At 36.1% G+C, this 13,895-nt stretch overlaps 1 protein-coding gene across 3 annotated transcripts in view; it reads left to right on the top strand.

The window, feature by feature from the left end:
• Positions 1-13,895, top strand: part of CERT1 (ceramide transporter 1) — a 64,653-nt gene that overhangs the window by 31,842 nt on the left and 18,916 nt on the right. For all 3 annotated transcript variants that reach the window (XM_039364008.1, XM_039364007.1, XM_039364009.1), the window contains exons 4-8: positions 2,550-2,657; positions 4,116-4,254; positions 6,064-6,147; positions 8,575-8,732; positions 11,194-11,286. In XM_039364008.1, the coding sequence (XP_039219942.1) occupies positions 2,550-2,657; positions 4,116-4,254; positions 6,064-6,147; positions 8,575-8,732; positions 11,194-11,286 (582 nt within the window). The remainder of the gene's footprint in view (positions 1-2,549; positions 2,658-4,115; positions 4,255-6,063; positions 6,148-8,574; positions 8,733-11,193; positions 11,287-13,895) is intronic.

The following is a 13,895-nucleotide window of genomic DNA, read 5'->3' as shown; positions in this document are numbered from 1 at the left end:
TTTGAAAATGAAGGGATAGACTCAAAATAATTTTTAAAAAGAATGATGAAATGTAGAAAAAAGTAGAAAAATAATAACTGAAAATGGGATGAAAAGAGGAAAATAGTTCTGGAAATCTTTAAGAGAAAAGAGGGAGAAACAATAAAACATCATGGGTATAAAAAACACTGAGGATTCAGAATTCAAATAGATCAGAAAGGTATTACAGTCATAAACAAATGAAAAGGAAGATCAGGTGTATTTATTGTGGCTTAGTTATCCAATTATCTTGTTCTTTAAAGGCATTTAATTGCAGTCCTAAGTCACAAAAGCAAAAGATATCATAGCAAATTTGTCAAAATGGCAAAGCTAGCAATAAATATATGTCTTGGGATAAACAAAATGGAACATTTCAAAACATTTCACGACAGATTGTGAGATCAGTAGGCTAATGGAAGAATTGGGAGGTAGAAAGCGATCATGGTTACGAATGTTTTCCTGATGTTGCTGCTACACATAGAGATAACAATGTCCCATGTGTCATCATCATACATATGGTCATTTCTATTCTGCTGTGGCTACAAGTAAGAAACCAATAGTTACATAAGCCATCCTTGCCTTAAAAAGACAAGATTTGGATTCAACGAAGTGGAGAGAATTAATTTTCCTTAATGTTAAAAGTGTAATAAGACTAAAGAATTTCCTAGAAGAAAAATCAGATGTAGGACATGTAGGAAATAGTATTCAGATTTAAAAGAAAAGAAGAAACAGGTAAATTGGAAGAATTAGAACCATAAATGAAACTGTAGAGGAAGAAAAAGGAATTGCTTCAGAGAAAGAAAATTAGCAGAGTCTTAAGGTTTAAAAGATAGGAAGATAATAGAATGGAAATACTGTATAGAGATAGAAAATTAAATAGATTTTGGCAGATCCAAGGAAATCTGGTTTATTTATGTACAGTACTAAAATTGCTTTGATTAAAATGTCAGTTTCTTATTGCTATTTTTTTAAAAAAAATCTACTCTGTTCCCCCTTCCTTGACTCATATTGTGCTTTTGACACAATAGATTATCTTCTCTTTCTGATCTGTTCTTTGCTGTTTCTTTTCTTCCTTGTTGAATTCCCAGAAACTCTTTACTTGCCTCCATACTAATCCTGTTCAATAATCCCTCATAATGGCTATATGTGGTTATCCCCCGTTCTGCATTTCCTCTCCTTCTCTGTGACCTATCCTCTGCAGCTTAGTCATTATGGCATAAGAGTCTGCTACTTTTTATCAACATTTTGCCCTTTGCTCCTCTCTGTTCAGTATGCATATCATGCCTCATCTACTTCAAGATCATCTTCCAGTAGCATAAAGGTTCAGGTTCAGCCTGTTAATTCTCTAAGCATGTGTTGGTGATTGTACTCTTTGCTTGTCAATTTGATGGATACACTCTGCTTTAATATTAGAGTCAGATTTTTATGAAGATTAAAGCAGCCTTTTCAAAGACCCCGTACAAAAATAATAAAATCTGATTGTTTTTAACTAAGTAAATCAGGAATTGGCAATGTTGCACTCACAAATACCATGGCTCCACCAGTATCCTTAAATGGTGCTAAGTGATCTTCAATCACCAATGTAATTTTAAAGTACTTGAATTCATTGTGTTTTATTTTAAGAAAAATAATATGAAATTGCTTAATGGTGCCTGCCACATTAAAACATGTCTAAGTAAGCTGTTGTGCAAAAGAAATTAAGTTTAACTATAAAATGAGGAGAAATATTGTCAAACATCCCAGCATAATGAAAACCTACTCTAGGTGGCACTCTTGAGCTTTGTTTGAGAATCTGGATTGTTTCTAGGTGTTTCCTATACTTCAGGTAGTCCTTGGCTTCCGATCACAATTGTGCCCAAAATTTATGTTGCTAAGTGAGACATTTGTTAAGTGAGTTTTGCCCCATTTTATGACCTTTCTTGCCACAGTTCTGAATTGGGCTGAGAGGGAATGACTGGCCCAAGGTCACCCAGTTGTCTTTCATGGTTAAGGCATGATTTGAACTTATGGTATCCTGGTTTCTTAACCACTAGACCAAACTGTTTCTTTGTCTGTTTGTTTGTTAAAAGCGGCTGCAGTTTGCTTAGCTAAAGCCTAAGAAGGCAGATATCCAGAATGTGAAAGATGAGATACCTTCAAGCTGTTTGCTCAAGTTTCTACTATTGAAGGGCTGCATGATGGGGGAGAGGGGAGAAAAGAGAATAGGAAATATTATTTTCATATTTTCTGGTATTTAGTTAGCTTTAATGAAGATCTATTTTTTCCTTAGTTTTTCACTAGATAATTTCTGGAAGTTAGCTTGACTGAAATCACTTTGCATTTCATAATAATCTTTCCCTTTCCTACAACCAGCTAGGTTTTTCAGGTGAGAACTTCTTCATTTAGTATGTATTAAAGTGGTATATACCTTTTTTTTTTTTTTTTTGCCTTTCTCTAGTCCACTTTTTTCTTTTAGAATACTAGTCTGAGCAATTCATTTAATGAAGGTCTGCCTCTTTATTCCATAATTAATGCATGTATTTGTTTTTTAGACTGAATCTGGCTATGGATCGGAGTCAAGCTTGCGACGTCATGGCTCTATGGTATCCCTTGTATCTGGAGCAAGTGGGTACTCCGCAACATCAACCTCTTCATTCAAGGTTAGATATGAAAAACAGTGATACTGTTGAAAGAAACCTGTTTCTTTGTACATAATATGTATATAATTAAACCCTGAAAATACCTTGATAAGGTATGCTTTATTGATGAATTCTGTTACATTTTCTCATGTGGGCAAAAATACATGGGGTCAGAAACAATATACCTGAATATCACTTAATATAGAAGGAATAGGGAATGATCTTGAAGGATAGGGGACAGAGCTACTACCAAGGCAACAGACAGAAAAAGGTCTCAAGCCCATTCCTAGAAACTAATTTGTGTAAATATTTTAGAAAAACCTCTAGTTCACACAAAGATACAGGGAGGGAAGAGTAAAGTGCATTCAGACTTTAGATTTTGTATCTAAAGCTATTACAATAAAAGTATATGACCTATTTGTTTTGGTTTGTTAGGCTGGTCATTTATTTCCCACCTTTATTATTTTTATATGTAACTCAAGACAGCAAACATATCTAATACTCCTTCTTCCTTCTATTTTCCTTACAACAACTCAGTGAGGTGAGTTGGGTAAAAAATACTGACTGGCCCAAAAATTACCCAACTGGCTTTCATGCCTAAGGCTGGATTAGAATTCACAGTCCCCCGGTTTCTAGTGCCTTAACCACTAGACAAGCTGGCTTATAGGAATGATACATTAGCACAAGTTTGGGCGGTTATTTTATGAGGAGGCTCTTTGACTGGTAAGAACACTTCAATTTTTAAATAAGACCTATGTGCCTTATGATTTAGTAGCTCTCGGAATTCCTCTGGCATTACTTTAGAACAGTGATGGCGAACCTTTTAGAGACCGAGTGCCCAAAAAACTGCCCCCCACCCCATCCCCACTCCACCCTGCCCCAGTGGGCCACCCACCACCTCCATGGCCCGCCACAGATCACCATGGTGGCCACGCCCTCCAACTATGCCCCGCAGCAGCATCTGCATGCGATGGGGCACAAGGGCAGAGTCTTGTCCCCGCTGCCTGACTATCATGTCTTGGCTGCGCTGCTTCGTGTGGGCCGCGCCTGGGGGCAACTCTCCAGGGGGGCTGCTGGTGAGGAGGCCTTGGGAGGAGGCGGGGCTGGGACGACAGTGCGTGTGCCCATAGAGAGGGCTCCAAGTGCCGCCTCTGGCATGCATGCCATAGGTTCACCATCACTGCTTTAGAACAATGCTATATAACTCTCAAATGTATTTTTTTTTTGTGCTGTTCATAAAGAGTTATACCAATCCGAATACTTGGTAGTATATGTAAAGAACATTTTAAAATGTTTATGGTCATTGAATTAATAGACAGGATACATAAAATCTTCATATAGGAAGATGATCTCAATAACTTAAATATACAAACATTGAAAAGTATGTTGAAAGTCTATATGTACTGAATTAACATATTGTTAAAAGTATGAATATATATTTGGGTTAGTATAATTGAACATTTTACCAACACTTTTCAGAAGGGCCACAGTTTGCGTGAGAAGCTTGCTGAAATGGAAACCTTCAGAGATATATTATGCAGACAAGTTGATACATTACAGAAATATTTTGATGCCTGTGCTGATGCTGTCTCCAAGGATGAACTTCAAAGAGATAAAGGTATTAATTTAAATGTGTTTAAAGTAAATGATTCTGTCACTCTAAAATGATATATATTGCAAATTAACATTCATTTTAGGTGGCATAATATGATCTTATAAAACTATGGTGACTATAATGCAGGGGTCCCCAACTCCCGGTCCGTGGAGCAGTACTGGGCCGCAGCATGCCAGCAACCAGTCTGCACAAACAAGCAAAGCTCCATCCGCAGGATGCAGGCAACACACAAAACCACGCACTCTCTGCGGAAAAACCTCTCTCCATGGAACCGGTTCCTGTTGCCGAAAAGGTTGGGGATCTCTGCTATAATGGACCTAGAGCAGTGTCATAGGGAGCTGGTGTTATCCCTGTTGGTTTGCTTCATGTTCCATCCAAAGCCTTGGTTGCTGATCAGAATAAGATAGCTGAGGACTTTGATCGGATCATGGCCATGTGACCTGTCTCATCTCGGGGATTTTGTCACTTCCTGTGTTTATAGAGGAGCTGAGGGAGATGGAATGGGTGGTGTCTAGAGCATTGCTGGTGCTCAATAAAGACGAACTCATCTGAACATAAGTTAGAGTCATATTAAGACCTATGTTCAAGTAGTAAGAGCAGTGAAGCCCCACTACTTCTCTGCCCTTATTGTCATGCCTTAAGCTTGTTTCAGGTGACACAGGTCCACCTGGGTAAGGGAAGTGTGGAGATCCTCTTAAAGGGGTGTGCAGAGGAATTTGTGCAGCATCTATCAGATAAAGTCATTGGGATTCGTTCCCAGTTGGATGGTGGTCAGAGGTGAGGCCTAGAGAAGAATCTTGCTGGTTATCTGGGAGTAGTTTGAACCTGTTGTATCTGAGGAAGTGCACAGACTCCTCAGGACAGTGAGCTTGGCCACCTGCTTTTTAGATTTATGCTTCTCATAAGTGTTTTTAACGTGACCACGGGGTGTTATGTGAGTGGATTCTAGTGGTGGTTATTTGTTCTTTGAGTGAACAAAGTTCTTTGCCTCTTAAAGAGACGGTGGTTTGCTCCCTCCTCAAGAAGCCATAGCTGGATCCCACCATATTAGACAATTTTTGTCCAATGACTCACCTCTCTTTCCTGGGGAAACTGGTAGAAAATCATCACAGACTGGAATTGACCTTGACAGTTACATAATAGCTTCAGAGGGATGGATCTTTTACAGTCAAGATTCAGATCCGGATATGGGATAGAAATGGCATTGATTGTGCTTTTGGATGACTTCTGGTATGGGTGGGGTGGGGTAGTACAACCATCCTTCCCCTAAGCAGCTTTTGATACCATCAACTATAGTGTCCTTCTGGATCAGCTCAGTTGTGCTGATTTGCCTTCTTTCTTCAAGGTCAATTCCAGTCTGTGATGATTGGGGAGGGGACACTTTTATTTTCAGCGGAAATTTAAAAGCATATAGCAAATAAAGCCATGAAATGAAATCAGCATATAATAAGGGGTATGATTAAAGATCACCTTAGCTTTACTGCTTAACTGGTATTTCACATTAGCACTCATCTCCTCCCACCTATCCTTTAGTAAGCTGAATTATAACTATTTCTTCTAGCATTTGAATTTTTAATAATATTAATTTCCTACTTGATGTATGCACAATATACAACGTGTACAGGTATAAATGTCTAGTAACATGCATAGAATTTATATTTCACTTGGATATTGATTTAGTAAAATGTTTTCATGGTTTAGTAATAGAGAAATGCTAGCTAGCTGACACAACATTTGATATACAATTATTTCTCTGCTATCTTCTGATTCTATGCTATGCACATTAGTAATTGATCTATTTCTTTGTTGTAGTGGTAGAAGATGATGAAGATGATTTTCCAACAACACGTTCAGATGGGGAGTTTTTGCATAATACTAATGGAAGTAAAGAAAAATGTAGGTGTACTTAAATACATAATATAAGTGCTGTGGTGAAATAACAATCCTTTGAGTAAATCATGAGTACATCATGAAGTAATTTAGCATTGTATGCTAAACATGCCAACAAACAAAATCATTTATATTTTAATTAAATGTTTTATTTTAAATGCTCAGAAGATATGCAGAGTACTAATTATTTACATTTTATAATTTTACTTAAAATTATAAAGCTTTAAAAGAAATTAACATTTCTATAGAGACTTGCAATGCTATATAATATTTACCAAATAATTGTTATTGAATTCAATAGATTTACTCATAAGTAAATGGATATAGGATTGAATCATATATTACATTTAACTAATACAGATATTGAAACTATTTAGCAGTTTCATAAAACCAATTAATAACCCTATTCTTACTTGCTAATTTCAGGATGGTTTTATTCAGTCTGTTTTTTCCAGTTATATACATTTTTATGATAAGTTTAAGAACGAGTCTCTTTAAGAAAAAGCCTAAATATTAATTCTATTCAAGGCAGCTTATAATACTTTTAAAATTTGATTTCAATGATTTTGATATTCCTGTAGAACTTAAGGCTCGGCAGTCTGTTTGGAACAAAAGTAGAATGTTTGATCCTCTATGGCCGTAACTACCTCATGCTTATATTCATAAACAATTCTTATTGGTGATGCCTTAGCTATTTCTTCTGTTGATAAGTGTTCATCTAAGGTTTTGTCACTCATGCTATGCTTACATCATATTAGATTATTGTAATGTGGTTTCTACCTTGACAACTGCCTAGAAACCAGATACAAATAGTCTCTAGGAGGACTATGTGAAGTTATTGACCAGTATCTGTTCAATGAGTCCAGTTGGTTTCAGAATGCTATTCAGATATTTGCCCCCTTTTCCCCATTTCCCTATAGAGAGATATTCTACTTCTATTAGTATCACCAATTTTATGGTTACCAAATATAATATCTTATTAGAGGTGATCTATCTTAAATGTAATATTTTTCTCACAGAATTGTCTGCCGGATACCCTTTTTCCTTCTTCAGAGCATAAGCCAGAATTCTGTTTTTAAAAGTTTATAAGACTAACAAGAGACAGAAGACTGCATTTTGATACTGCTTGATTATTTTATTAAGCTAGGTAATTTCTTCTAGTAATGTTATATTTGACCTACATATATTATTTCATATTAATAGCCTTCAGGATAAAACTCTTTTTAATAATAAGACTATAGTACTGCTGTTGTATATGGAAAACCTGCAATATACTTCAGATCTTTTATGCATTTATCATTCTACTTTCTCAATAAGCCTTGAAGTTCATTAGATACATTCCTTGCTGGCCTTCAGGGGTGCTTTAATTATGTATTAACTGCATTTTGTTTTAATTAATGAACTATTTAACCTTTATCTTATTTCTTATATCTTACGCTAAATGTATTTTCAAGTTGTATTTTGTATTTTCAAGTTGTAATCCAAGTTTTATAACTCTATAGTGCAATGTTACTCCCATGACAATTTACTTAAAATGAATTCTATTTTAAAATGTGGATTTTTGCATTTTTTCGTATACAGTCATTTTTTTCTATGTCTTCCTTTTCTCATCAAATAGGAAACTGAAAACATCTGACAGCATTGCGTTGGGATGGGCTTAACTCATTATACATACAAACGTATATTTTATTAAAATACATCTGACATAGGTATATACATAGGTGTTTTAGGTATAGCATATATTGAACTTGCCTGATTAAATCCCAGCTCTTAGCAAATGGAGAAACCGAGTCTTAATATGTCAACATCCAACATAATTTGAATAATACATTTTTCCAACCTTAATATATATTGATGTATTTTTGTAACATTCTGCCTCATATACTTTTAAATAGATCATTTATTCAAACAAGCTTAGCAACAGATGGCTGTTGCAGTGAAATACTGAAATCAGCTGTAGCTATGGAAAATTAATCTATGTAGGTATATTATAATGTCCTTCCATTTTATAGGACATTATTACCATGCCCTGATTATTTTTCAGATGCTTTTATGGTTCATTATTAGATTCAAATACATGTTAATTATTGGTTTTAAATGCTGTATCTGCTAGCTTTTAAGGTAGTTCTGTTTTAATTAAATTGCACTTCAAGCTGTCAAACTACAATTGTTACAAGAATATTAACACTCCTGCCACCCACACATTTTCTCAAAGTAGTGTTAAAGCACTGAGAAACAGAGTACACAGGAATATAGTTGGAAGAAAGCATTTCTCCTACTGAGTTTTCTCTGTATTCTCCAAATGAACTTCTATTACCAAATGATTTTTGCTGTGTATAAGCACACTGCTACATTCAGAATTTTTTCAGGTAACGTTCATTTGAGTAATCAAGGTTTGTAATGATATCTATAATTTGTTTTGTTTTGTTTTAGTGTTTCCACATGTAACCCCCAAGGGAATAAATGGTATAGATTTTAAAGGTGAAGCTATAACTTTCAAAGCAACAACAGCTGGAATCCTTGCTACACTTTCCCATTGTATTGAATTAATGGTAAAACGTGAGGAGAATTGGCAGAAAAGGTTGGATAAGGTAAGGTTCTTGTGCAAGGATTAAATTGTGATTTTTTTTTAACTTCAGATATACTAAAAATATTGACCTGTATTTACATTCAGTTATATATGACAAGGACAACAGAAAATGTCTTCATCTGCATTAACACATTTTATAGCAAATGCACGTTCCATTTTGGTTCTCCATCCACAAATTTGTTACTTTTATTTAAACAGAATTAAAACATAGGCTTCAGAAATCTTGTGTGGAACCAAAGCTTTGAGCTGTGTTTGATATGCAATTCAAACAGAAATACACATATTGATCACTTTCATTTCTGGATTAGATTGTAGAAGTCTGAAATGTACTTTAATATTTGTTTTTTTATTTGGTTATAGATTTGTTTATTTATTAACTGTGATTGAGTCTAAAGAAACTTAATGCAGACAGAAACATGTTTTTTTAAATACTTTCCCTGAATTCTGGCATTTCTCTGATTCATTATGAGCCCCACTTTTGTTTGTTTTTGGGTTTTTTTCCAATTGTTTTAGGCCATTTACCTTAGGAAATGTTAAATACTGAGACTTTTGAGGGTATGAGTAAATTGTCATTTTTTTAAAGAGTTAGCGTGCATGTGTGTGTGTGTGTATAAATAAATATTATATATCTCTTCATTTACTGAATAGTCAATGTCAAACCATTGGAAGAATATAACTTCTCCTCAACCCTTGGAGAATTAGAGTAGAATTAATATCTCATTTGAATATTTTCACTTATTAATTTATTTCCAAAAGCTATGATGACCTGGCTTACAAATACTTAATTGTATTATACATAATACCATATATTTAGTTATAAGATTTATAAGAATATATTACTTTAGAATTTGAATAATTGAAAAAGTAGGGTTGAAGGAATTCCATAGTATTATATTGTGTAAAAATAGTGTTTATGTTGGGAAACACTGAGCCAGTAGGAAGAAGTCTCAACAGGGGAACTAGCTTTGAGATCCAGATCCATCCTAAACTCCATAGAACCTTATCTGTTACTAAGAGAAGGCAAGCAGTCTTGGGATGTTCCTGTATAATAGGCAGAATATAATAAAGTAGTTAACTTGAACTTTACATGTGTAGATCTGGTTACTGCACCTGACAATTTAACTACATTTACTGTATAGTTGTTGCTTCTGTGTTCCTATCTCTTGACAAATAGTTTGAAGAATTTTTTCATGAACCCTGCATTGTTTGTATTTCTGCACCTAAAAAAATACAAACATAAAGCAATGATAATGAAAAGTTTCTTCATTCCGAAATGCATACATATGCTTATTTATGTAGATGTAGTCTTATGGGATTTTTTTTTCTTTTTACAAATGGGTTTTCTGTGTAGTATCTCTCATGTAGCATTTTTGGGTACGGGTTTTTATTATTTTGGCAATTTATGACTGGTGACAACTAACTGATTATAAAGGTCATGCTTTAAAAGTGGTAGCATTTAAAGATATATGCCCTGTGCCTCCATGTCACTTCTTTCATTTTAAACTCAGGTTCAGCTTTTTAACAAAGTCTTGGTTCAACTACCATAATATATCAAAGCTACTATGTTTCCTTCCTGGGAACCTGTAATGGTGTAATTATTTCACACGATAAAAGATGCCCATGTCTTTCTTTTGTGCCTCCAATGTTTCCAATAAAGGAGAATATTTGTAGCTCAGGGTTGAAATGAAGGATCCTTGGTGCTCTCTGAGCTTGGTTGTTTTGTTACAGACCTTTCATTACCCAAACTTTGGATAATGAAACCTCTACAAGAAAACAAGCTCCAAGAGCACCAAGAGCACCTCATTACCTTGTTTCCTTATCAGTTGTAAAGGAATTCTTTCCCTTTGGGAGATCTGCTAGTGCAGTGGTTTCCAATCTTTTCTATACCCTGCACACCTTACAAAAGCTCAAAATGAATTATGCATATACGCTATAATTTTGAAACTTCTAAACCCCAGTTTTCACACCCCCTGGAAGGGGTGCGAGTACCCTGATTGGGAACTCCTGTGTTAATGTATACAGATACTCCCTTTAATCAACACTCTGTACAAGAGCTATGTGACCTTGTGGTCTTGCTCTTGACTTTTCTGGGTACAGTGACTCATTGTAACCATAGAATTAATAAATGATAGTTTGAACCGTCTCCAGTTGATGGTTTCTGGTTGAAGGCAAGGGCAATCAGTGAATATCTTCTAACAGGCAGTAAATTTATAACATTTCTTTGAGTTCTCTCCTTTGTTTTTCACTGCTATGTTACCTTAATTTAGTTAAGGGCTTTAGATAGCTAAAGACTGAAACTAATTGTTCCCAAAGCAAAAGTTCCTTCTTAATTTCCTTATGCTGATCATTTACTGTAGAGCGTGTATCTTACCTACTATACTTTATATTGTGATGCAGTAACTTATAAAATACTAATTGAATTGTTTAAGAATAAAACATACTCTTTTTTAATATTTTTGCAGGAAGTTGAAAAAAGGAGGCGAATAGAAGAAGCATACAAAAATGCAATGACAGAACTAAAAAAAAAATGTCATTTTGGAGGGCCAGACTATGAGGTATGCATTTATCTGCAAGTTCCCTGGATCTATATACTTCCATTAAAGGTAGATTTAAATAGGTACTTAAATATTGAGCAACAAAGGTCCATTCATGTATTGGTTTGTTCATTATTTATTTTGGGTTAAGAATACTCAGAAACAAGAGTTGGGTACACAGTGAAAAAGCAATAAGAGCCCCCAGTGCTCTCATTGTGTTCTCTGTATTAAATACTTTATATCTAAAATATACACAACTCTTTCAGATTATCAATCCACTTTATAAGAAGCAATATATTCTACTTTTCAGTTTTGTAATCACTATGAACAACTTGAATAAAATAAAATATGAAATTATGTAAAGGAGCATTGTAATTGATGAATTTAGTTATTTTTAGCTCTGTAACTCCAAAAATATTCTTGTCCTTCTATAGCAGACCCACCCCTCTCATGCTGGCAGAGAGGGGTACTATGGATCCCATCAGTAAAAAAAAACCTCTGGCTGTTGGGATCTAGAAAAAGAGCCTTCTCTGCCACAGCGCCCGCTCTTTGGAACATCCTCCCCCCAGGGTGAAATCTGTCCCCATCCTCCTATCTTTCCACAAGAGCCTGAAGATCTGCAAATTGGTCAGGGACCCAATGAGGGAGTACCACACTGGAGGAGGCTACTACATTGATAGCAAACCCCACCTTTCCCCCTGCATTCCTTGCTCCCCTCCACCCGTCTTTTAAGCTCATATTATGTATTTTCATTGTTTATTTGTTTATTTTATTGCTTCATTATTTTGCTACTATTATGTTTACAGTTCTTTTCATTTCTTTGTTTTTACTGTTAAGGTAAACTGCCTAGAGTAGCCCCACAGCAAGATAGGCAGCAAATAAATTTAACAAATAAATAAAGGTAACATTTAAATGAACAAAAAGTATTGAGAAGATAAATCTGCCTTTCTACTTTGTTCATTAATGATTGGAATATCCTTTCTTGTAACATGTTTTTTAGCATTGGAATAGAAGAGCACAGAACAAAGCAGAACAGAATTCTTTATTGGCCAAGTGTGATTGGACCTACAAAGAATTTGCCTCTGCTGCATAAGCTCACAGTGTACATATCAACAGCAAGTAATAGGTCATAGATCATAATCATAGTTAAAAATCATCAATCATAAGTTTATCAACAATTGATAAATCATAAGAAACTAATAGGAGAAGATAGTAGGAAAAATGAGAAGATGACAAATGAGACAGTACTGTGGGAATTAAGTGTTCAGCAGAGAGATAGCACGGGGGAGGGGGGGGAGAATACCTCTGCGTATGGTTGTTTTGGCATACAGTGCTCATAGTAGCATCCTGAGGGGAAACGTTGAAATAGATTATGTCCAGGATGTGAGGGGTGTACAGATATTGTCTCAGCCCTCTTTCTGGTTCATGCAGTATACAGATCCTCAGTGGAATGCAGGCTAGTTGCAATTGTTTCTTCTGCAGGCCTAAGTACTCTATTATGTAAATACTTAGATATTCATTGAGCTATTGAAAATCTGCACGTATATTCATCACCTCCATTTAATCCTTCTCATCTTGATGCATTTTATTCATGGATGGGTATCTTCCATTAAGAGAAGAAATCTAGATATAGAGAATATGAAAAGACGGTTAACATCCTTCATGACCTTATTTAATGCCTGCATGGGTAAGCAGGTAAAGGGGAAAAAATTCTCCCTAGAGAAAATTTTGGTGAATGCTTTTAGGGCTGAATGCTGTTCATCACCTTTGTTATCCTAAATGAAAGGAGCAAAGGTTGTATGTTTTGCAGGCAAGGATAATAGCCATTCATGGCATGGGTCCAGGTTACTTGAGGAACCATCTCATCCCACTGGGATTGGCTCATCTCACCTGTACCAGCAGAGGAGATGCTGCAGACCCATTGACCAGGAATTCCACCTGGCAGGGTCCAGAAGAGCTTTCTCTGCCATCTTTGGTGCCCTTTGGAACATTTTGCCCCCTGGGAGAGATTGACCTTCCACAAGAGCTTGAAGACTTGGCTTTGCCAGTTGGCCTGAGGCTCCAGTGGGGGAACATCACACTGGAAGTGGTTAAAAGATTAATAACAAATACCACTCCCCCCCTGCTCAACCTACTCCTTCCCTCATATTTCAGTGATAGCTGATAATTTGTATTTTTATAGTGTTTTCTTCTATACATTTTTGTATTGTAAGCTGGGAAAATGTATGCGTGTGTATGGGAAAATGTATGCATGTGCCCATGCACAAATGTATGTGTAAGCTGGGAAAATGTATGTGTGCCCATGAACAAATGGGCCGTGTGCCATCATGATGGTGCTGGTGGTGCTGGTGTCCGCGTGCATGCGCAAATTGGCTACTAGCACCTGTGCACATGCGCAAATTGGCTGCTAGTGCCTGCGTAGTGCGGCGGCAGTGCTAGTGCCCCATGCATGTGCAAACAGGGCCACTAGCACCTGCATGGCAGTACTAGCGCAAGTGGGGAGGGTGCGTGCAATCGCCAGCCATTCCCACAGTCTGGTGGCCAACAGGTCACAGACCAATACCGAGCTGCAGCTCACAGGTTGGGGATTCCTGCCATAGTTGGTTCTAAATAGTCTGGGCAAATGCGCA

This window comes from Crotalus tigris, unplaced genomic scaffold (assembly GCF_016545835.1).
Source record: "Crotalus tigris isolate CLP2741 ecotype Arizona unplaced genomic scaffold, ASM1654583v1 scf7180000019642.961951, whole genome shotgun sequence".
In the NCBI taxonomy this organism is placed as follows: domain Eukaryota; kingdom Metazoa; phylum Chordata; class Lepidosauria; order Squamata; family Viperidae; genus Crotalus; species Crotalus tigris.
Note: the sequence above shows the minus strand (reverse complement) of the source record. Positions and strands in the feature narration are given on the sequence as shown.